The sequence below is a fragment of the Talaromyces proteolyticus genome, assembly GCF_021365285.1.
Source record: "Talaromyces proteolyticus strain PMI_201 chromosome Unknown BGW36scaffold_6, whole genome shotgun sequence".
In the NCBI taxonomy this organism is placed as follows: Eukaryota; Fungi; Ascomycota; class Eurotiomycetes; order Eurotiales; family Trichocomaceae; genus Talaromyces; species Talaromyces proteolyticus.
In genome coordinates this window covers 2,394,786-2,415,919 of record NW_025764282.1, presented here as the reverse complement: position 1 = coordinate 2,415,919, position 21,134 = coordinate 2,394,786, and the positions used below count along the sequence as shown (strand labels likewise).

Here is a 21,134-nt window from a genome sequence, read left to right as displayed (position 1 = left end):
GACGATTCATCGCACGCTCTTCCAACCCCTGCTGTGTATATTAGGCCAAGTCCCCTCGTACCACCATCACGCATATGCCTCACTCTGGCATCAAGCGTGTTCGCGGCGCCTGTTCAACATGCCGGCATCGCAAGATCCGCTGCGATGCCGCTATCTTGAACGGGCCGTGCACGAACTGTCGCCGGAATGGCCTCCTCTGCGACCCTGCCAAAGCACCAAAGAGTGACCTGCCAAAAGGCTCATCAAGTATTTCTCTAGCAGCCGACCTGACTCCGCATATCTGTGCTATTCAAGGTAATTGATCACTCGTTATGCACTTGGGATCTAGTAGCCAAGTGCTCGGCGAACATGAACTAACTGGCACAGCATCACGGGGGCGTGGGCATCAGCCTTTCACAAACTATCGCTTTATCGCAACTCCTAAGGTACAAGGCCTATGCCCAGAAGATATGGTGTGCTTGAAGGCGCAGAAGTCCCTCTATCTTCCTAATCCTTCCATTTTGGAAAGCTTCCTGCATCATTACTTTCTCTATGTGCATCCTAGCATGCCAGTCGTCGATGAGGCACAGTTTTGGGGAATATACCAGCAAGATGAAGAACAACCTTCCTCTACTCAACAAATATCACTTCTCCTTCTCCAGGCTATGCTGTTTGCTGCGTCCAGCGTATGTTCACATTCGTATCCTGTTAGGGATGGACGATGTCAGGCTGATCAAGGCAGTACATTCCAATCGAGCTTTCGAGATCTCTTGGCTATGACTCAATCGCCGCTACTCGCAAATCCTTGTATCGAAGTGCTAAGGTAACTCTCATTCTATATCCATATTGAGTGATCTAGATATAGAAAACGGCGTGAGCGAGTAGTAGTTAATTTACACTCAGGCTCTCTATGATTTTGATACCGAAAGCAACTCCGTCGATATCGCTCGCTCCGCCCTTTTACTCACTTATCACAATTCCAGCGTCAATCAATTGACCAACTCAACCTGGCTTTCCATTGCAATTCTCCATGCACGAACGATCAACGCTCATACCTATGCCACGCAAAACCAAACACGCAGCCAGGTCTACACTTTGAAGCGAATATGGTGGTCATGCATTGTCCGTGATAGAATTGTGGCCATTGGAATGCGGCGACCGTTGCAGATTACTAAAGAACAATTTGACTCTTCTCAAACAATTATTCAGCACACGGATTTTGAAGAGGAGCTGTGTCGCTCGAAAGTATATGATAAGCAGACGAAGCAGAAATTATGCGATATTTTCATTGCACAGTGTCAACTAGCGGTAGCGATGACCGACTCTGTCTCAATTCTCTATCCACCCTTCAAAAACAAGTCAACACTATCCATCGATGACATCAACCAGGAGCTCGCCATGTGTGTCCACAGTATTAACAGCCTCAAGATATGGGAATTGAGCTACTTGATGCCAATCGAAGAAAGTCTCGTTAATGCACATGCTACGGTAAAACTTTATACTCATCTCACGTCCCTATATCACCAGTAGGTTAATTCATTCAAATTTCCGCTGTGAAATGCTTAATTAACAACGCTCTTTACTTTCTAGGTCAACACGTGTCGCTCTATGCCATTACATGGCTCCCTTGCTGTTTCTTCGTCATGAATCTCGATGGTATACAAGCTATATAATTAGCATCAATCAAATTAAGAGTGAGTTGGTTGATGCCGTCGCCACCGTCACAGCCAAAGTTCGTGAGGTCTGTACTGCTTGTAATGTATCCAAGGGCCAACTTCCTCTGAGCATTTTGATGAACACTATTTTGCCTGCTTTTCTCCTACGACTGAACATGCAGCTTTGTTCGTCCACGCCATCTTTTTACGGTGAGTACCCATCCTCGATATCACCGTACTCTTATGAAGACAATCAAAGCCTCAAGTGCTACCTCCAAATTATCGACACCTGTAACGTGAGATATGATACCTCATATATTGCGCACTGGTTTGATCAGCTTCTCCGAATGGCTACTGCGGTCAAGGTTCGAATGTTGGCAGTACAAAAACGTTTCCCAGAGCAATTACCACGCCTAACAGGATCATTTATTGACTTGCTAGAGTATCAGCCAATGACCTACTTAAGCCTTGCAACCGCAATTGATGGCCTTTTCGCCACAGCAAATGTTACCATCGAGACGGCACAAGTGCTTTCCACTTTCCAAAGAGGGGTGATTTTGGAAAGTGAACATCAAATCATGATCAGCAATGATCCAACTAATTATGAATTACCAAATTCGAGAAGCGAGCTTTCTACTCGTGTATCCTCAAACAAAGAAGGAGATTTTGATGTTGCGCAAAAACAGGACTATATACAATTGGTACAGGATCTTCCAATCCTTGGTGGCTAGATAACATCCTACGTACCCAGAATATGTGTATTCCATCTGATTGGACCTTGCATATTTGTCAAATACAATAACTCACTGAAAAGCCAACGCGATTGTGGCTTCTCGGGCTTCTCTATTTAGTTCTCCTTGGCTTGTTTGCCCTATTTGTTAACCAGTGTTTATAAGAAATTATGGCGACTACGATATAATTGGCCGTTAAGAAGCAGACCTGTACCAGAGCGAACATTTAATTAATGCGGTATCGTGCCATACATGTTTGGGTCACTAGCACCAGTTGAGGTTAGGTATGACTGTTTATTTCCTCTCGATAGCTATATAGCAATTGATATCATTCATAATATCACACGGCAACGGCCAGATTGAACGTTAATATTCTCAACCTTAGTTGGCGAGACACATCACACGGAGCCGACACTTAATGCCAAAGCCTACATGACATAAGAACTCTCTGAGATGAACGGTCTACTTCTCAGAAAGCACAATATCTTACCGATAAGTAATCAATGCGAGTCTCTACATGGCCTCCGTCATTAGAGTTACGCAGCAACAAAGAATAGAGCTATTACAAGAGTAGAAGCAGTAGTAAAGATATACAATGGTCAGTAAGGTGTCTGATCTTCGCCGATACAATTGACATGAGCCTAGCGCTAAAAAGAGAACAGACTCATATCACTAGAATGAAGGCTACCTAATCTCCTTCTATTATATGCAAGGGCGGAAATGAGACGAGATAAAAATGATATATGGTTGATGAGAAGAGATGGCGTTTACGTTGAGAAGTGAGGGGCATTGATGAACAAACCCATCAAAACACCAGCTATTGTACCAGCAATGGGGATAGTGGCAATCCATGCGATAAGAAGAAGGCTAACACGCTGCCAATTGACGGCCTTGACTGTGCCATTGCAGAGGCCAACACCGACTGTGGCGCCTGTAATGCACATGGATGTAGACACCGGAAGTGAATATTGCGAAAACAATAGGACAGTAATAGCTGCTCCCATTTCCATTGAAGAACCTACAATAGTGGAAAGTAAGCAAATATATATCTTCTAGATTGAAAAAGAGTTGGGACAGACCTCTGCTTGGAGAATGGTAAGTGATCTTATTGCCCATTACTGTTTCAGAATGGTACGTTAGTATTAAGTATGAACCGTGCAGGATTCAATTTTACTTACCCTTCATGATATTGTAACCGTAGGTAATTAGACCAATAGATATGCATCCAGATAGAACTGCAAGCTGCCAAACAGGGACGGGGGCTTTGGCAGCTGCAGCACTGCCAGTGTTCCATGCCGTATATATGACTGCCCAGGGTCCAACTGAATTTCCAATATCATTCGCGCCGTGCGCAAAGGAAGCAGTGCATGCCGTTATAATTTGGATGAAGGAGTAGGTGTATTCGACCTCATTCGGGTATTTCTCCGCATGTGCATATACGCGTTGCATTCGCTGACCATCTGGGGTACCAGAAATCCCAGTTTGTGCACTATGTATGTCATAATGCATACCATAGAGCGCGCCGCATACGATCATGGCTGGGATACGCTTTGAAATTATCTTCAAGTTGTGAAACTCGTAAATTTGTCCAGGACCCATAGGGTTGTCTCGAAGGGTTCGCATCGCCCATCCAAGCGGCCCACGACCCTCAACAAGCTTGGCATGGTGCTTCTCTTTGCCTTGAGCCATACGATCTTTGTATGTAGACTGTGTAGCTTCAGCTACAACTAGTTTCTTTTCAGATTCTTGACCAGCGTTTCCTAGGTTATTAGCGTCCTCTCGAGCATTAATCTCTGGCGAGTCTGTGATTGAGTGGTCGTCACCGTCTTGAATGACGGCATAGTTTGGTACTTTGGCTTGGTAAGCATCGACAGGGGCAGGGCGCTTGAATAAGGCAGGCCCAAGGATAATCATCCACCACTTAACAGTGGGATCCTTTTGAATCACTTTTGCGTAAAGAAACGGAACAAAAAACAAAGCCGACAAGACAGCGACGCCTCCACCCGTTCCCATTGTAACTGCAGCAATATACCATGCAGGCTTCTTGCCTAGATTGAGGCTTGGAGACCCCTTATATACGATGGATAATGTGCAAATAGTAGCGGCAACGAGAAAGAAAAAGGGAGAACTCCAGACAGCCCAAGGCACGGGGTTTTTGCGCATGTGCACAACAAGCTTGATGAGCATAAAAATAACGGCGGCAAAACCACCAGAGATGAGGGGAGCAAGTCCTAGGCCAGCGAAGATAGCTCCCAGGCCTTTGCCATCATTCCAACCCCATTGAACATTAGATGCTCCGACAGTCGCAACACCGACACCAGCAACGGCTGAGATCAGAGAGTATGTTGATGAGACATGAGCAGAGTGTCGTGTACACCACATGACCCACGATGAGGCAGCAGCGAGTGCGCAGGTGAATGCAAGCATTTGAACTCCCGCGTTTCCTCGAAATGCGGCGTTAGGAATGATGCCGTTCTTAATGGTGTCGGCTGTTCTAGCGCCCACCGTGATGGCTCCGAGCATTTCAAATACCGTGCCAAGTACCATAGCCTGTCGATACGTGACTGATCGCGACGAGACGCTCGTTGCCCAGGAGTTTGCCACATCGTCTATGACAAAAACAAATCAATATATGTTAATGGTTGGCGCTGTGCGCCCATTGTATGTCACTTACTTGCACCGTTGTTGTATGCATCAAGCATAGCGAACAGTGTGCCAATGGCAAATATGTAATCGTACTCGTGGAGCCTCATTTTGGCGTAAAGGTTGAGCAACGATCACGCAATCCAAATGAATGATAGCTAGTTGTCAATGATACAAAATTTATGGGTGAACGGGTAGAATAGTCAATATATAGACAATCCACACAGAGACCTAAAAGGGACTTTTCAGGGATGCATTTCCCGCCCATCGCACCTGCAAGCACGTGGGGTTGCCTGACACAGCATGATAGAACCAGATTCAACGTTGTCTACGGACTCTGGACAGAGAATTTTGACTGCACGTTCTCATATGGCAAACTGTGATTCGCGACGATAGTTTGACAGTATCTCATCCAAGCGTCTTGGTATTGCACATATCAGTGTCTCCGACACGACCCTGCCGGTTTCTCTCAAGGATTTGAGAGATCCAAGCGAGTCGCCAAGGAAGGAGGCAAATTAGAAGACCGGTGGTAGGACATCTGAGAAGAAGTGGCCTCCCTCAGTGCAATATTATTTGCTCTTAGAGTTTACTTGCCCAGTGCGGCGGAGGCTTTTGCGCCGCGTGCGCGCCAAGATCTTGGCGGCGGACTCTTGGCACTGGGTAAGCGTAGTCCCTGGCGTATGGGAGCTACTGTATCCACCACGTGCGATGCCGAACTCATCGTCGATAATAATGCCCGAGCCAGTGCTGTCACGTCCGGCCCTAGCGTCTTCTGTGCGTCTTCTAGCACACCCTCTCACAACTGCATGGCTTGCATGGCTTGATCACGCCATCAGACCTTCTCCCCCGAACTGTTTCTGACACGAAGCGTCATGTGCTCAATCCTAGATTTTCGGGTCAGCCAGTATATTACTGTCACAGTCCGGGATCCCAGCCATGACAATGTAGCCGATGGTCTTGCTGGTTTTACTACTCGAAAGACCAGTATGTTACTAATTATTCCTGCTTCAATATTAAACAAGTGCCATCTGTCTTGGATCTTGCAGACTCCTTCCGATTTAGTAATTGTCTTGAGATCTAGACCCGTCTATTAGAGTTTCACAATTTCAATGTTGTATAAACACCAGTCTTTGATAGTGGAGATGTTGATTTGGGAGCTGAATGTTGCCAAGGGAATCCAGGCCTGACTGTTCAAATGGAGTCAATGAAACATTAACGTGGTCGCCACTGCTTGATTGTAGAGTCCTGAAATCGCACATTCCAACCATTATGGAAAATATAGCGACCCACCAATGACCAACATAACCGATTTGATCGAGGAGTTAGTTGATATCTGGACTTTCCGCACAAACCCTACGTGACGGTCCTGGGACCTCTACTGTATGAGTGAGCAGCTGCGAGGATTGACTATCTTCGCATATTCTGGTCTTTGGGTACAGTAACTTGGTGTATCACATACTCCCGCTCAGCCTTATCTTCAAAGTAGCTGCTATTCGTTTGTCCAACTAGACGTTGTTCACTCTTCCACCTCACAATTGCACTCCACTCTCCAAATATCAATACACAAACGATCTGACACCAACTTTTTCAGAACAAAAAAATTTCTACCTTGGCGCGCTAATACTCAAGGAATACGCGTCAAGTCAAGCGCGCATATCTTATTCGACCTTTGTGCTCCATCAGCGATGTCACGTCGGTAATGCTTATATGGGTCAATTTGGAAGCCTAGCAATCAGAAATATTAATACTCTTTGTAATTATTCACAGTACCAAATATTCCCATGGCCACGTAGAAGGGTTGCCACGTGGTATGGAAGTTTGGACAGAGTAAAAGTTAGGAAATTCCGTGGTATCAATATCTTGATCGCCCACATTAAGTATACTATATACCGTCAACTAGTATTGTAGTCTCGTATATATACTATATTCTAGACCGAATAAACCGTATGTATAACTGAGGCTAGATACTGATCCCATTTAAATGAATTACCTTTTTTTCCAGCTGAGAACAGCCTTGATTGTAGTTCTCCCTTGGTATCTTTGATAGCACTCTCAAAATCATTAATGTCGTAGCTGACAATGAGTTTCTCAAGCGCATATTGTCTATGATGATGCTCCTCAATGAGATATGGTATCATCTGGGGGGTTTTAGGAAGCAATGACCTTTCCTACATTCGGCTTCCTTTCAAGTGGAAATGATTTATAGAAGGATAAACGACATGCCTCCTTCGTGATAAGCCCTTCTGAACTTTTATCAGTTAATTTCTACTATTGGCAGAAAAACTAGATTGACAGCGTGTGGCCACCTCCACTGCCAGTTCGTAACCCCAAGCTACCTGCAAGACACGAAAGACTTAATTCTCAAGCTGACAATGAGAGACGTGTCACACAGAGTTGTCTCCGAGGAGCCTGAAAGACAGGAACGGATTCACATCATCTCAACAACATCACGTGTAACTTCAAACAAGTTGCCTCTTTCCAAACCCAAGTGGTGGTTGTCCAACTTGCGAGTCGCTGAGAAATCAGACCCCAGTCCCGGTTGATGCAGTGCAGCAAAAATCAAGTCATACACGCCTCCAAAATCATTGTTTTCCAGCTTCTCCAGTCCTTGTTGTCTCAATGACTCCGCCGTGCGGTGCTCAATCACCCAGTCCTCCTGCCTAGTGCGGGTGATTCTCAAGAGTACGTCGAAAATGTCATTCTGGGACACTGTGAACTCTGAAATGTAGACATGGCTGTTTCGAAATTCCTCTGGTTGGGTAATTATTTTAGCAACTACCTGACCGACTGTGACCAATCTTGTGGTGTCAAATTTGCCAACTCCATTGTCGTATAGCACAGCGGTCCGCGCTTTGGGATTGAAACCATACAAGTTTCTTTCCAAACACTACCAACCCATATTAGAAGGTCAAAGATAAAATACAATAACAACATTTAAAATTGAAAATATAAACAAATGAAAAACAGAGAGTAGCTTATAAGCTTATATCAAACTTACCCAGTCGTAAAACGGACCATTGATGACGGCCGTCCAGCTTGTGCCTGGGTGATCAAAAACAACCCTTTCCAAGTATTTCGTAGCATCAAGTTTTGCCTGGTAAGGTGGAACTGCCTTCACTATATTATTGTTCGTGACATCCTAGTACATCAATCAAATTGTTATTGGACTGCAAATCAACAAAGGAAACGGCCAAAGAAAGCTACGTACGCTACCGAAGTCACTAGGGATAATCCTTTTCACACCTAGATTTGCTGCAATATCGATGAGCTTGTTTTGTAACTCAAAATTGGCTGGTGTCGAGTTCAATGCTATGATCAGGACATCTTGGCCAGTCAAAGTACCCTTAAGGAAATGAGGGTCGTTGAGATCACCTTTGAGAATGGTGATTGTAGGCATGCTAGCCTGCGGAATTATCGACTTCGATTCCTCACGGACAAGTAACGTAATCTCAAGGTTGGTAGGAGAAGCCACAAGGGCATTCAGTATAGACTGACCGATATTTCCGGCCGCCTGTTTATTCTGTCAACCCACCTTTTCCTTTAGAAAATGCCAGACAGGGAAGTAGCATACCCCAACAAGAACAATGTTTCTGTACGACATTTTTATTCGATAGGCAGTGTAGTAATATTGTCAATACTTGGGAATGTAAGTCTAGTAGAATGAGAATAGGAAGATAATCGGGGTTTCGAATACTTATATAGATACGAGTGGGGTAGCAAATATCAAACATCGCGAGATAACTAATTATGATATCTAATCATGCCTGAAAGTTTCCGGATCTTTTGGAGTAGGCAATGGGTTTGAAAAAGTTGTCGGCGATACAGTCTTTCCAGTTTCAATGTATCAAAGCACCCGGCGGACACTAGCGGACTAGTGGATTGTTCACAACTAAACTTTCCATATTTGGACAACCCGACTCGCACCAGAAATAAAAAATACATCAGGCATCGGAAGCCGTTACTATTCTCGGGCACGGCACAATGAGAGCTGATATAATTAATTTGAGCAAGAAGCAAATGGGAATCATATGGGTTCCCTCAGGATGGAGAGGCTTGGCATCTTTTTCTGCAACCCGAAACCTGCTCGCTCTTCGTTCTTTGCCGATGTTTTCAGTGGGTATGAATAACTGAATAGCTGTGCAAATATTGATGTGGAGGAAGACTCCCCAAAGCCCATATAGCATCTGTCTATATGGTCTTGGCTCTTACCAAACATCTAGCATGCCTGATATTTCTTGCAGATACACATCTACCTTACTATTAGCGCCGCTTCTGGCACGTATTGAATACACGGCTCACCAGCCAAGCCCCATCGAAGTCTTCCACGCTGAAGCGCCCTCGTCATTGTCACTAGCTGAAATCTTTCCTCGGTAGTCAATGCTTGGTTGACTTCTGCTCGGTGACATATCGCCAGCGCGGTGCGATAATTTGCAATGACTCCTGTAATAGGGAGACGGTCTTGGAACTCATTGTCATCGTTGTCGTCTAGAGAGTTTGTAACTATTTCAGTGTTTATCCGTATTGTAGTCGCCAGGGTTTCCATTGGATAAGCCAGCTGAGCCGGCGTGTTGTTGGTGGAAAGGCCAGAAACAGATAGATGGAGATCAAGTGTCGCACTATCAAATCACTTAGCTATCTGCAAATGGTATTTTGGCCAAAAGAAAAGGAAATACGCAATGATCATAGCAATGGCTCCACAGGAAGGCCTCCAAGAGCCGGGCGCTGTTTCGAACAACACGTTGAGCAGGGTTGTTAGCTGGGTAGACAATTTACTCAAATCTGGCTCAAATCCTTCCTTTCTGTCATGATCGGAACGGTATTCTAGAGTTTGAGCAGCAAGATATGCTGCTTGAATTTCACGACAAAAGTATTCACAATGACACGTCCCTATGTCCGTTATACGTATTGGAGCGGCTGTTAGACTTCCTTCGCTTGGTAATTCAGACCACCATGGTGGCTGCTCGATGATTAAAGGATAGGAACGTTTCTTCCAGTGGGATTGTGCAATCAATCTATTGACCAACCCTTAGCGCAAGCCTTTTACTCCAGGCTCTTTTTGGGTTTAACGTACCGGTCGAGGAGGAATACAGCCCACCAGACTCTTCTTGCCTCGTCATCGCGTTCGTCTTTATAACTCTCTCTAGCAAACGGACACGGCTGGTGGACGTGGACAAGGCCAGAAGCTGTAGATAATGTCACATATGCATCTGAAATAAAGCCAGCTCCCAGTTGATAAGTTGTTAGGAGAACTCCACACTGCCTTGTTTCCAGAGCAGATCGCCTAAACGCCTGCAACAGAGTAAACATTGACTGGCATTGCTTGTAGACTTTGCGCTGCAAGTCAGAATTGTGTGCTCGCTCATTTGATGATGATTGTGTCGCCAGATGGATAAACAGAAGCAGAGCAGCAGTTTCAGCCTTCAAAGTCAATGGTTGATCTCGCTGTGTTGTTTCCAGCTGGGTTGTCAGGCGTGGAGACTTGATAATTGGCAACCACGGATGGACCAGGCGAACGTAATTCTCTACGACTTGGAAGGGGGTGAGTGATAGATCTCGTAGAGTCTGCGATACCTCATTTCCTATGCCAACATCTAGGTCATAGCTTCCCATTTGATCGAGGAGCATTGACAAGGGTAAAGACCCGCTGGAGGCTGATGCCGCTGTTGGTATTGGTGTCTGTGTGGTGAGGTATAGGCAATCATTGTTGCTTCTGTAGTATAGTGTGTTAGTTGTGGCAGATTGCCGTAGAGTTTGTTCCTTATGCTAGCATGCAAGCCATACTTGAGACACCGACTACATGACGGCAGCTTTCTGTCGCACTTGCGCTTTTTGCGATAGCATGCAGCGCAAGCAAAGGATGCGTTGGGTATGATTTGGGGTGTGGTGTTGCCGCCATACGACGGCAGCAATTCGTCCATATCCTTGTCACCGAGATGGTTATCGGCATGTCATGTCGTGGCCGCTAGTCAACAGAAGCGGCTGTCCTCACAGTTATCACCCAGGACGGGCCTTGCCATTCTGAGGTTAGTGTATATTAGTGTATCCAACTATTTGATTTGTTTGGCTGTATCTATGATTCACATGTGTCTCAGCCATCTTCCAGCCAATCCGCATCTGCAATTCAAAACGATATGCCGCGCTTAGCCGGCCATGGTTAGTGCCATAGTCTACTATCAGAAAGCACTAATACTGCCGAGTTTTCTGTAATTTTCCATTATTCACAGCAAATCTCAAGGCCCTCATGAGTCACATGAAACTGTTGGCTGAATTAAGAGAGGAGTTCAGACACAAAACTCAGGCTACGGCTGTTGTTCATGGTCGACAAATACTGTATGTACCAATAATGGCTCGGCTGTATTAGCGTTGTTGTTATCTCCGGACTAATCCCTTGTAGCAAGTGATTCACCACTTGCGACAAGAGTTATAAATAGCGTCCTGTGCAGGCAGCAACAAAACGAGGGCAGTCCAGGACGGACTTGGACCCCGCGGACCCGCCGAAACCATCAGTACGCAGGGGCTAGACCGCAGCTGTCCAATTGCCAGTGAAGACAGACCCGGCGAATGCTTGACTGCACCGAAGTGGGGCGCTGCGAGGTACTGGCAGGGGTCCCGTGGGCTGAGCAGGCAAGCTGGCCTGAGGAGAGCCGGCGATTGGCTGCGGATGGCATCACGTAACGTAACATAACACAACACGGAAAAAGCTTGATTCGCATTGAGCTAGTCCCGCTCGTAGCTGAGAATTGTGAGCCAGTTGATTTGTGGACTGCCACACGCCTGTAGTTTTGTCGGCAAGCCGTAAGGCGTGATGTTACTCTTAAGATTGGGAAGTTAGTCACTAGGAAGGCATGGGCCATCCCCAACTGGGCCTCCGCGGCCACAGGGGCTGTTGTGCAGGTGGAACATGGCTGACTAACTGGTCGACCGTTTGTGCTCCCGCAAGACAATCAAAACCTGCGGCATTGCCGCCCCAGCATCATATATTACTCTCCTTGCGTGTGCCTGGTATATCAATCATCAACCACGATATCTCGATCGTCCACCATTCAATGTTCTAAGCGGAGTCTCGTGTTCTTCCACCCCTCCCCCAAGGTCAACATGTCCTGTCCTTCGCGAACGGCTGCGTTGTGCCACTACGCCGCCGTTCTGCTTCTTTTCCTTTCCTCCCCAGCCTGCACTTTCTCGCTGGCTGCCACCGGCTACGTGAAGTTGAATTCGATCGACCAAGCACCGTCACTTGACTCACGAGATGCCGTGAAGCCGTTTGCGCTACGAACAATGCCACTGGGAGCTTCAATCACTTGGGGCTACAAATCACCCGATGGCAATGGGTATAGGGAACAATTGAGGAACAACATGACCGCCGCCGGATGGGAGGTTAATATGGTCGGCAGCATGCATCATGGGACTATGCAGGATGATGTAAGTGCGCTCTCTCTCCTTCCGGTACAAAGTGCCCCATTCGGTCGCTTGGCTAATTCTACGTTTTTGGTAGGACAACGAGGGCCACGTTGGCTTCCGGGTTGATCAAATCGCTGAAAAGGCTGAATTGACAATACCACAAAAACCAAACCTTATCCTGATCAAGTGAGTCGAAGCGAAGCCTACGCCACGGATATTGCTGACCTGAGCCTCCCGTAACTATAGCGCCGGTACGAACGATGCTCTCCAGCATCATAATGTCTCGACAACCGGTGAGCGCATGGACCAACTGCTCGACCGTCTTTACGAAGCCATTCCAAATACAACAGTTGTGCTGTCGACCCTACTTCCCAATAAACGCGTCCCAATTAGCGCGGCCAATATTAGTGCGCAGTATCGCGACATCGTCGACCGGCGCCAAAAGGCAAACCAGCGCATCGTTCTTGCAGATATGTCACAAGGGGGCAACGCCCTGTCAAAATCCGAGCTGGTGGACAATACTCATCCAAATGAAGCCGGATATACCAAAATGGCTGAGATTTGGTGGGGCGCCATCCAAGAAGCTGAATCTAAGGGCTATTTGTCGGCACCTGCAAATGTTGATAACGTAAACGACGCGAACGGTGGCAAAACTAGCAGTGACGATAAGCTGACCGAGGCGGGAAAAATCACCATCGGTATCGTTGTGCCCTTTGGCGTTATAACCGTCGGAGTTCTTTCATTCCTTTTTTACCGCCGATGGCAACGAAGAAAAGAGAGGAAAGGAGAAACCAATTCCGTTCTTTCCTGACCTAGCCTTTTCTCTGTTTTATGTATACCATTTTCCTGCATAGCGTTTCCGTTTGGGTTGAGCCTGATATTATACCCTTCATTTCCGAATATTTCATAGAGTCATAGACAACTTTTTGTCATGGGGGCACATCTGCATTTTCTTTTCTGTCTCACTGTATATTGGATTTCTTTTCTGATGATCTAAAATAGATACTGCATAATTCCATGATATTGACATAGCCAATGCTTCACCTCCAACTGATAGAAATGAATAGAGGTAGACGAGATGAGACTCCGAGCGACTGGGGCCAAGATCTCGCATCTCTTGTCCGAGGTATGGATTGCGTACTTTGACTCATGCTTTCATCGGCAGACAACTACCATTGCAGGCGGTGTAAAACCATTCTTGCTCTGAATCCATCGCTCTATATTCTCTACGGTTTCCTCATACCACGTGTGCATGATACCCTCTTCGACATATCCCATATGGGGGGTGATCTGCAGATTACTTGTAACCCCATGGCCCCAATCCCGCGAACGCTATCGACCTTTGGTAGTTAGTGACTCAACGTCAAAAACATCTAGAGCTGCGTCACCAATTCGGCCGTTATGTAAGGCATCAAAGAGGGCGACATCATCGATCAGTGGTCCACGTGAGGTATTAACTAATAGCGCTAAGTGGTTCATGAGCTATAACTCTTTTCGCTCCAACCATTCCTCGAGATCGTTCACTTAGAACATAATGCAGAGTCTGCATATCAGTGTTTCGAAACAGCTCCTCCTTGCTCCCAGTGATGAAGGCGGGTGCGTCTGCATCTCGCCCACCACCATGTACAGGCAACCCCATTTCGGCACCTGTCTGATTTGCCTTCTCTTACGTCAGGTTCTCACTCAAACAGATCAAAGCTCCAATGCGCGCAACCGCTGCCCCCAGCCGGTCTAGACCCGCTACTCCCAGTTTCGTACCTGTCAATCCCTTTGCTAGCTGTGTCTGCTATTCCTTTATAGCCTGATCTTTTCATGCGGGCTTCGTCATTCGCAACGTTTCTCGCGAGTGTCATTGCCAATGTGTGCTGAGTTGTAGGCTGACTGACCTTTTCTTAATATCAAGCTGAGGCCGTACAGGTCTTCTGATATCTTTTCCATCTGTCTGACCCCTCCTGGGAGCTGCCGCTACAGTAATACCCAAGTCCTTCGCTACAGCCAGATCAAAAGTATCGAACCGAGTTCCTGTCGCCAGCAAAAGCTTCAAGTACGTAAGCCGCTGTAGCAGATCGGCCGGGAAAGTAGTTCGTTCTCGCATGCTGGATATTATGGTAAATGGCTTCAGACGATTAACAATTGCATCTGTCTGGGCCATGGTTGTCTGTTTATGGGAATACGGAGGGAGAGGCTCCCGGAAGCTCGTAACAGACAATTTGTCGCAGGGATTTCAGCCAGATGTCCATGTGGAATGTCCGAATAATCATTCAAGACAGCTATTGATAGCCGACATTTAGTAGAGACTAGAGGGCGACAAGTGTATGAGCAGTGCCTTGGATTCAATTTTGGGGAGCGACAAGGTCGTACTAGTACCTGCATCTGGAATTAACAGTTGCGTACGTTACTTGGCGTTACTCATTCATTCGTTATTAAAGGCTCATTGGTTTTTAGGCGCATTATTGTTGTTCTGCCTTGTTCAGTATGCTATATGGGAAAACGAAAAATTATTCAACGGGCGATGTGGAATGGGTTGACGGAATGATACGCAACGTGTTGGATATATAAAGACTGAGTTATAAATTCTTACATGTTGGGGGAATACATGCATCTGAAGTTCGGCCCCATTCTCCGAAATTCGCATGCTACAACTCGATCATCAATGTTTTGTACACCCAATGAAGCCATGTAAATATGCTTAGTTCTAGTGTGATGAAGTTATACTGCTTGGAGTTTTGCTAGTGTGGTTTAGCCAAGCTCTTTTCAAATTCGTTTAAAGCTTGTATTAGTATCGCTATCAGTAGCTGCGCTATAAATTTCTAGAGTAATGAAACATTGAAATCTATCCTCTACGTCAAATCACTATCTAGTGGCTGATGTGTTGCCCATAGTCGTTAAACGTGCCCAATGAAATTACTCCATTGGACACCTCCTCATCCTTTAAAAGCTGACCTTGTAGCTCTTCCAGCCCGGATAGGAGATCTGCATACTTAAGGCCCTTTAATCTTTCCTTTTCTATGGTTTTCGCGAGTTGGAAGTTGCACATTTCCTCTGTTGTGTGATATGCGGTGGATCCATTGGCGCGCACATCTGGGTAACTCAAATCAATTGGAGAGCTATCTGGGGCCACCTTTGAGAGTAGTCCAGAAATGTCTAATACGCGTTCGGGGGCGATTGTCAGGCGACCCTTCTTGAAAACACATTTTGAGATAGCAGTGGCGAATATTGGCGAGTCTAGGTCCGTGGAAGAAGACGCAGGCGTTTTTTCATCTTCCAACGAATTTGATTTTGCTATCTCTGTGACCCCCCTTACTGAAGTCTTTGGTTTTCGCTTGACTCCACCGATATTAGTTACGGACGCCGTAGGTTTGATTTTACCCTTTTGGACAAAGTGCGTCACGATATAGAGCCACTTCTGATCCCATGTTAGAATACGCGACCAAACTTCATAGGGGTGAAATGTCGGAATCTCTCGTTTGAAGCTAGTTTGCGTGGAGCCTAGCATGACAGTCAGGATGCCACTTTTCCCTGCCGCTCGAAGATCTTTGTCCAACTTGGCCATGCCCTTGAAGCAGAGAAACGCTAACAGGTGGGCGCGGCTCGTATCTAAATCGGTGAAATAAGTGCTATTTGACTTATGGAGGTTGAAATCGCCTTCCAATAAAGGCACTCTTGTTGTCGTGATAATTGGTAGAAAAACTAGAGGGACACCATTTGTCTGCCGTCGAAGCATGGCAGGACACTGCTCTACGGGCTTCCGCAGAGAGGCCGTTAGAACCGGTATGAAAAACCGATACTGGCACAAGTCAACACTAAAGCTGGAGTCTTTGTAGCACTTCCCTTATCATCCCAAATGCGACTGGGGGTAGGGAAGAGCCGGAAGAATTACTTCAGATACGTCACTTACATGCCAGACAAACGGAAAGCATTTTACATTAAAGATCGTGAAGACGAGCGCGGCGAACCTCCAAGCTCTTAACCGTCTCAGCAATCTCCACAGTCTAAAATAATAAGCCCCCTTCATTTTCATTGTTACCGTCTCGTAAGTCCTGCGACGTGTAGCAATGAGATGCTTCGTGAACAGAGGGAAAATGCTGTGTTGTGATTATTACGAGGATGGAGCTTGCGATAAGCCGAGGTTCGCGGACTTGTTGGGAGCTTGCCATAAGGCCAAGCACGTGCAACCCCAACACCGCCCATAACCCTAACCCTCCCTACAACGACTGATATCTTTCCTGTAAGAGACGGTTCACCTTTTTATTGTTGAAAATTCGTGGGAAACAAATGCATTATGACGAGCGTCAAAGCCTACAGCTGGGTACTGTAAAAACGAAGGAACAACATTATGGCAATCCTACAGGGTTGATGAAAATGGAAAGGATAAGCCCCCATCCATAACCGATGCAAATTAAATATGTGCGTATGTCATTTATGACATATCTTCTGGTAAATAGATCAATTGCAAAAGGTTTGAGCCAGTGTTCTTCATAGCAGTTTGCATGGGCATAGCCAACGTCGTGAAAATCAGGTTTAAACTGTTATGTTTCTCATGACAGCGACTGCAATACATGCCCATGCTGCCACATCAACTGTCCACGTACGCAGCGCATGAATGCTTAGCCATTCATCCAACACTTTCGAGGGCTGCATCTTGGACCGGTCGTCATCAATCAGCGTCTGAATGCGGGGGACGACCAGAGGTGTAAATAGTAAATGGCTTGCTGAAAGGGCTGCGCCGCCTATATACCATTTCAGTGACTGATTCGAAACTAACGAGTCATGGCGCCAGTAATAATTCCCGACCACACCCCAGAAAGTAAGACCGAGAAGTCCAACCACGCGCGGAAGGCTAGCCGGCAAGAAGGCCTTCCAATAGCCTGACAGGATTTCATTGGACTTGGAACGGTTTTCGTCATGATTGAATATCCGGAGGAAAAGGGTCTGGTCCCAGGCAAACCATAGGGTGCAGCTGGATGAAATCAATGGGGCGACGGCTAGAGCGGCCATTGGGTCGTAGATAGAACGAGACGCCATTGTTAAAGCCAAAGCAGTGAGGGATGCTGATGCGGGCTTTTGGGTTTGGAACCAAAAAAGAATAAAATACTAACACTTTACGAGCGATGCAAGAAAGCACTGAGAAGAGCCAGTGATCCAGTGGTATGGAATAGGATGGGATGGAATATATGCCAGACGGAAGCAGGGCCGATGAGTTCATCCGCGAGCCCGCGTCGGAGTCGGATCATGTCATGCCATCATGGCCTTGCCGTATGACGCTTGTAACGGCTGGGCACGATACGCAGTTCCCACACATTACGCGCTATAGAGTTGGGCGTCATTTGGAGACATAATTTACCGGCATGTAATTATGTAAACACAACACTTCTAGCTCGGTATTCCGACTTTATACAATAGGCGCCGCGAAGCCTAGACAGATGTCCCGTTCTTTGATGATCTGAGGAGCGCCAAGTCGGCGTCTGGGCCCGAGAGCCATATGATTGATCCCATTAGTTTTCAGCTACATATATGAACGACTAGATGTGAGGCATGAGCGGTTATCTTTTAACTGGCGCTCCTCAAAGGTAAGATTAATTTATTATTATCAATTTTTACGACCTTACCTAGCTTTAGGCTCTTAATTCGGTTCTAAAGCCCAGGCAAACTTTGTGGGAAAATGTCTCATCGATCAATACATGCAGAGCTCTATCATGCACTACACAGGGTATCAACTTAAGAAGATACTGCACGTCCTCTGGTTGTTTGATGTTGACAGCTATCCAATAAAATTGACCATGGGCTGGGTGCATTATTAGCCATATACGGCGTAGTGCGTGGACTTTGCTATTGCCATCCAATGAGAGAGCTACAAATGCGAGCTAAGCTGCTTCCAGGAGTGGACTGCAGCAGAATAGGCCTGCTGATTGGGCCGTAAAGGCTGAGTAAGGAATACATCGTCAATTATTGGCTGCACCACCTTCCCATTGCATGGATCCCTTGCGGCGACTAATTCGACGGACAACAGACTCCGCCAGTAAAGGAGAGAGAGAAAAAATAACAGACAGCGAGGGCTTTTGACAACATATGTTTTGTATTGTCGATTCCCTGCAAGCACGCAATAATGAACTGGTTCAGACAGACGTGTGTTTCCTCGAAAAGTATACTACCTCACTGCTTATGCTGAACTGACTAGACTGGCAAATACCGTGGGTACCGCGGAACCCGAGTATGGCCCCGACGCGATACAGACTGTCACCGCTCAGGCTGAGAAGACGCCGTTCTCCGAGTTGACCAAAGACGACCTTAAGTGGAAGGCTATGCAGGCCACCAATGTGGAGACCCAGGTTTTCTATCTGATTTCGAATGATGGCAAGGTTGCCTCCGTGCAGGTGATCTATAACAACGTCGCGTATGTTCAATTTTTCGCTCTCCTCTCTGCCCCGCCCCGTCCCAGACCACGTGACCCCATGCTCATGCATCGATCGTGATGTCGATTATCATTAATTTGGGCTGGATACATGCTGATACCGCGGCGAAAGTGGCCTGATGACCACTTGCCAGCTGAATGTCAAGATCTTTAACCATCGTGGCCCTTCTGCCGCCGACCATTTGTGGTTGTCGGACCCGCTTGAGAACCATGGCTTTGACGAAGACATGGTCTCATTTTACGCAGACGGCCTTTCGATTTCTCTGAACGAGGAAGGTGATGCGTACAATATCAAATCCGCTCGTAACGAGTCCGCCCTGCTTGACCTCGTCGTCAAGCGCGTGACACCTGGTTTCCAGGCCGGCCAAAATGGGACAACTTATTATGGAACGGACCCTCAAAATCCGTGGGGAGAGATGAGGCATCGCTTTTGGCCTCGCTGTGAAGTCTCGGGTAGTATTATTACGCCCCAGCAAGAGTATGATTTCTCTGGTCGCGGTGTCTTCATTCATGCCATTCAGGGAATGAAACCACATCATGCCGCCGCAAAGTGGAATTTCGTTACATTCCAGACTCCTACTTACTCGGCTATCATGATGGAATTCACCACCCCACCATCGTATGCTTCTACCATTGTCAATGTAGGTGGTATTGCCAAGGATGGCGAAATTGTCTTTGCTGGAGTTAAAAACATGGTCAAGTATGCCGACTCCAAGGAAGACCCTGAAACACTCTGGCCGGAGCCGGGCTCGGCTGAGTGGACTTGGGAGGGTAATGATAAAGATGGCCATATATCTGCCACAATCAAAGGCTCCCTGGGCAATCGGACCGATCGGGTGGACGTTTTAGCTCATATCCCTGGTCTGATCAAATCATTGGTTGGAGGCGTGGTTGGAACAAGGCCTTTTGTGTATCAGGTTTGTAGGATCCATTTTTTTATTTCACCTAGTATGATAAATCTAACATTCTGTCAAGTTCACAAGCCCCCCGCGGGACTCTCTTACCCTTTCGATCAAATCTGGGGATGGCACACCCGTCGAAGAGCAGGGAACACTCTTCTGTGAAGCAACATTTATCTCCTAGATAATTGGTTCCCTGATCAGCACCTTAATAATACGGCTTTGGTCGAGCCACAGCTTTCACCCTTAATTCAACATCAGCACTTGTATGAGGACTGATATGGACTAATATACACTCAACCTATGACCATTATTTTTTTGACGTGCAAGCGTACCACCTAATGCATGAATATACACTTTAATAATTCTTACTGAAAGGACGCATATAGCATACAATTCACTCTCGTTATCAATTTATCTCTCTCTAACATTTCAGAGTATGAGATTTAAGAAACTATGTAAAACATATGATACTTTTTACTAACGTCTAATCTCTAAATGTTCTAGGATAACTCGTTCTATGATTTATATGTTACGAGTGAGGGCTTCTTTGGAAGTATGGCCTGCTATAACCCCCTACCCCTTAAATGGCATCACGGTAGTAGTATTAATAGGATACTAAGATGGAGAGAGCAAAAGTTTTCTTCAGTGAGTAGCCATTGTACTTGAATCTATTCCGCGTTTGCGTCAAGATATACTCAAGATCCGAATTAAGAGGAGTGGCATGTTCTCCTCGGTCTGCACCTCGGTTCTCGGCAACAGCACATTGACAGCCACCAAATAGACACCGACCCTATTGAAAATTCAAATGTTGAGAATAAAGAAAAACTACATTATTGTTATTATCAGTGAAAATAAATAATCTTCCGTTCCTAGATGCTGGTGGAGTGATAATCGCAAGGTCTTGATCCATAACTTCTGTTAACCGCAGTGTAGTGGAACTTGGTATTAGGTATACAAGGGCTTTGGTCCCTGGCTACCACCCTCTTGAGCGATTGAATACGAGTGCTCCTAGACTGCTGCAATAATAGTGGGTCATCCCCGGATTCTCCAGGTCCTTCGATTAGTACACATATGTTTTGGATCCGATTTAGTCTCCGATTTCCTAGATCGTAGTATCTTGCTGAATCGACGCTAGTCACAAATCAATTTCAATTTCCACCAGCCTATTAATTAGTTGGTGCAAGATCAGAGCCGCTTGCGCAGCTCGACGATAAAAAACAGGATTGTTACGCCATGCCGTATACAGAAAATTCAAGAATGTCGCCTTATAATCATTCGCTTTCATAAAGTTTAACTTACGAATCAAAGAATTGATATGTGGTCGTTCAGGGTTGGAAAGATTTTCAGCAGTCTACAGGATGTCTCGCAGTGGAACCATAACATCAATCAATAGAATATTGAATTGCTTGGATTA

The 21,134-nt window shown here is 46.2% G+C and overlaps 9 protein-coding genes across 9 annotated transcripts; 3 read left to right on the top strand and 6 right to left on the bottom strand.

Moving 5' to 3' along the window:
* Positions 1-8: 8 nt before the first annotated feature.
* BGW36DRAFT_379743 (fungal-specific transcription factor domain-containing protein) lies at positions 9-2,685 on the top strand. Its single transcript, XM_046216249.1, has 5 exons — positions 9-294; positions 367-665; positions 722-802; positions 883-1,505; positions 1,570-2,685. Exons 1-5 carry the CDS (start codon positions 75-77, stop codon positions 2,363-2,365), a joined length of 2,019 nt encoding a protein of 672 aa, XP_046072661.1. The 5' UTR covers positions 9-74; the 3' UTR covers positions 2,366-2,685.
* Positions 2,686-2,947: 262 nt separating this feature from the next.
* BGW36DRAFT_450735 (putative sodium/phosphate symporter) lies at positions 2,948-5,321 on the bottom strand. The gene is made up of 4 exons (XM_046221812.1): positions 5,040-5,321; positions 3,544-4,974; positions 3,445-3,483; positions 2,948-3,383 (listed from the first exon to the last, which is right to left on the bottom strand). Exons 1-4 carry the CDS (start codon positions 5,116-5,118, stop codon positions 3,133-3,135), a joined length of 1,800 nt encoding a protein of 599 aa, XP_046072660.1. The 5' UTR covers positions 5,119-5,321; the 3' UTR covers positions 2,948-3,132.
* Positions 5,322-7,086: 1,765 nt separating this feature from the next.
* Positions 7,087-8,641, bottom strand: BGW36DRAFT_320529 (uncharacterized protein). Its single transcript, XM_046212633.1, has 4 exons — positions 8,580-8,641; positions 8,217-8,519; positions 8,007-8,147; positions 7,087-7,895 (listed from the first exon to the last, which is right to left on the bottom strand). The coding sequence occupies exons 1-4, from the start codon at positions 8,607-8,609 to the stop codon at positions 7,437-7,439; spliced, it is 933 nt and encodes a 310-aa protein (XP_046072659.1). The 5' UTR covers positions 8,610-8,641; the 3' UTR covers positions 7,087-7,436.
* A 270-nt stretch (positions 8,642-8,911) lies between these two features.
* BGW36DRAFT_177284 (uncharacterized protein) lies at positions 8,912-10,951 on the bottom strand. The gene is made up of 4 exons (XM_046209692.1): positions 10,080-10,951; positions 9,682-10,020; positions 9,308-9,624; positions 8,912-9,257 (listed from the first exon to the last, which is right to left on the bottom strand). Exons 1-4 carry the CDS (start codon positions 10,631-10,633, stop codon positions 9,214-9,216), a joined length of 1,254 nt encoding a protein of 417 aa, XP_046072658.1. The 5' UTR covers positions 10,634-10,951; the 3' UTR covers positions 8,912-9,213.
* Positions 10,952-11,815: 864 nt separating this feature from the next.
* BGW36DRAFT_379730 (SGNH hydrolase-type esterase domain-containing protein) lies at positions 11,816-13,442 on the top strand. Its single transcript, XM_046216248.1, has 3 exons — positions 11,816-12,427; positions 12,501-12,592; positions 12,653-13,442. Exons 1-3 carry the CDS (start codon positions 12,104-12,106, stop codon positions 13,215-13,217), a joined length of 981 nt encoding a protein of 326 aa, XP_046072657.1. The 5' UTR covers positions 11,816-12,103; the 3' UTR covers positions 13,218-13,442.
* Positions 13,443-13,561: 119 nt separating this feature from the next.
* On the bottom strand, positions 13,562-14,853 carry BGW36DRAFT_450727 (uncharacterized protein; the record flags this gene model as incomplete). The annotated part of the gene is made up of 6 exons (XM_046221811.1): positions 14,354-14,853; positions 14,242-14,297; positions 14,090-14,189; positions 13,931-14,053; positions 13,769-13,872; positions 13,562-13,738 (listed from the first exon to the last, which is right to left on the bottom strand). The coding sequence occupies exons 1-6, from the start codon at positions 14,556-14,558 to the stop codon at positions 13,562-13,564; spliced, it is 765 nt and encodes a 254-aa protein (XP_046072656.1). The 5' UTR covers positions 14,559-14,853.
* A 315-nt stretch (positions 14,854-15,168) lies between these two features.
* BGW36DRAFT_379728 (uncharacterized protein) lies at positions 15,169-16,619 on the bottom strand. The gene is made up of 2 exons (XM_046216247.1): positions 16,305-16,619; positions 15,169-16,193 (listed from the first exon to the last, which is right to left on the bottom strand). Exons 1-2 carry the CDS (start codon positions 16,425-16,427, stop codon positions 15,264-15,266), a joined length of 1,053 nt encoding a protein of 350 aa, XP_046072655.1. The 5' UTR covers positions 16,428-16,619; the 3' UTR covers positions 15,169-15,263.
* BGW36DRAFT_379726 (putative integral membrane protein) lies at positions 16,620-17,739 on the bottom strand. Its single transcript, XM_046216246.1, has one exon. The coding sequence runs from the start codon at positions 17,429-17,431 to the stop codon at positions 16,928-16,930; it is 504 nt and encodes a 167-aa protein (XP_046072654.1). The 5' UTR covers positions 17,432-17,739; the 3' UTR covers positions 16,620-16,927.
* A 773-nt stretch (positions 17,740-18,512) lies between these two features.
* BGW36DRAFT_397539 (oxidative stress survival, Svf1-like protein) lies at positions 18,513-19,901 on the top strand (the record flags this gene model as incomplete). Its single annotated transcript, XM_046218313.1, has 4 exons — positions 18,513-18,532; positions 18,585-18,800; positions 18,931-19,735; positions 19,794-19,901. 4 exons carry the CDS (start codon positions 18,513-18,515, stop codon positions 19,899-19,901), a joined length of 1,149 nt encoding a protein of 382 aa, XP_046072653.1.
* Positions 19,902-21,134: the final 1,233 nt, after the last annotated feature.

Coding starts and splice junctions, on each gene's coding strand:
- BGW36DRAFT_177284 (XM_046209692.1), bottom strand. CDS start 10,633: ATGCTCCTCGATCAAATGGGAAGCTATGACCTAGATGTTGGCATAGGA. Junction 9,625..9,681: donor GCCATTGCTATGATCATTGC/GTATTTCCTTTT, acceptor GTGATTTGATAG/TGCGACACTTGATCTCCATC. Junction 9,258..9,307: donor ACTTCGATGGGGCTTGGCTG/GTGAGCCGTGTA, acceptor ATAGTAAGGTAG/ATGTGTATCTGCAAGAAATA.
- BGW36DRAFT_450735 (XM_046221812.1), bottom strand. CDS start 5,118: ATGAGGCTCCACGAGTACGATTACATATTTGCCATTGGCACACTGTTC. Junction 3,484..3,543: donor CGGTTACAATATCATGAAGG/GTAAGTAAAATT, acceptor ATTCTGAAACAG/TAATGGGCAATAAGATCACT. Junction 3,384..3,444: donor TTACCATTCTCCAAGCAGAG/GTCTGTCCCAAC, acceptor CCACTATTGTAG/GTTCTTCAATGGAAATGGGA.
- BGW36DRAFT_379728 (XM_046216247.1), bottom strand. CDS start 16,427: ATGAAAATGAAGGGGGCTTATTATTTTAGACTGTGGAGATTGCTGAGA. Junction 16,194..16,304: donor GCTTTCCGTTTGTCTGGCAT/GTAAGTGACGTA, acceptor GACTTGTGCCAG/TATCGGTTTTTCATACCGGT.
- BGW36DRAFT_379726 (XM_046216246.1), bottom strand. CDS start 17,431: ATGGCGTCTCGTTCTATCTACGACCCAATGGCCGCTCTAGCCGTCGCC.
- BGW36DRAFT_320529 (XM_046212633.1), bottom strand. CDS start 8,609: ATGTCGTACAGAAACATTGTTCTTGTTGGG. Junction 8,148..8,216: donor TCCCTAGTGACTTCGGTAGC/GTACGTAGCTTT, acceptor TTGATGTACTAG/GATGTCACGAACAATAATAT. Junction 7,896..8,006: donor ATGGTCCGTTTTACGACTGG/GTAAGTTTGATA, acceptor ATGGGTTGGTAG/TGTTTGGAAAGAAACTTGTA.
- BGW36DRAFT_379743 (XM_046216249.1), top strand. CDS start 75: ATGCCTCACTCTGGCATCAAGCGTGTTCGCGGCGCCTGTTCAACATGC. Junction 803..882: donor CCTTGTATCGAAGTGCTAAG/GTAACTCTCATT, acceptor ATTTACACTCAG/GCTCTCTATGATTTTGATAC. Junction 1,506..1,569: donor CTCACGTCCCTATATCACCA/GTAGGTTAATTC, acceptor TTTACTTTCTAG/GTCAACACGTGTCGCTCTAT.
- BGW36DRAFT_379730 (XM_046216248.1), top strand. CDS start 12,104: ATGTCCTGTCCTTCGCGAACGGCTGCGTTGTGCCACTACGCCGCCGTT. Junction 12,428..12,500: donor ATGGGACTATGCAGGATGAT/GTAAGTGCGCTC, acceptor CGTTTTTGGTAG/GACAACGAGGGCCACGTTGG. Junction 12,593..12,652: donor CCAAACCTTATCCTGATCAA/GTGAGTCGAAGC, acceptor CCGTAACTATAG/CGCCGGTACGAACGATGCTC.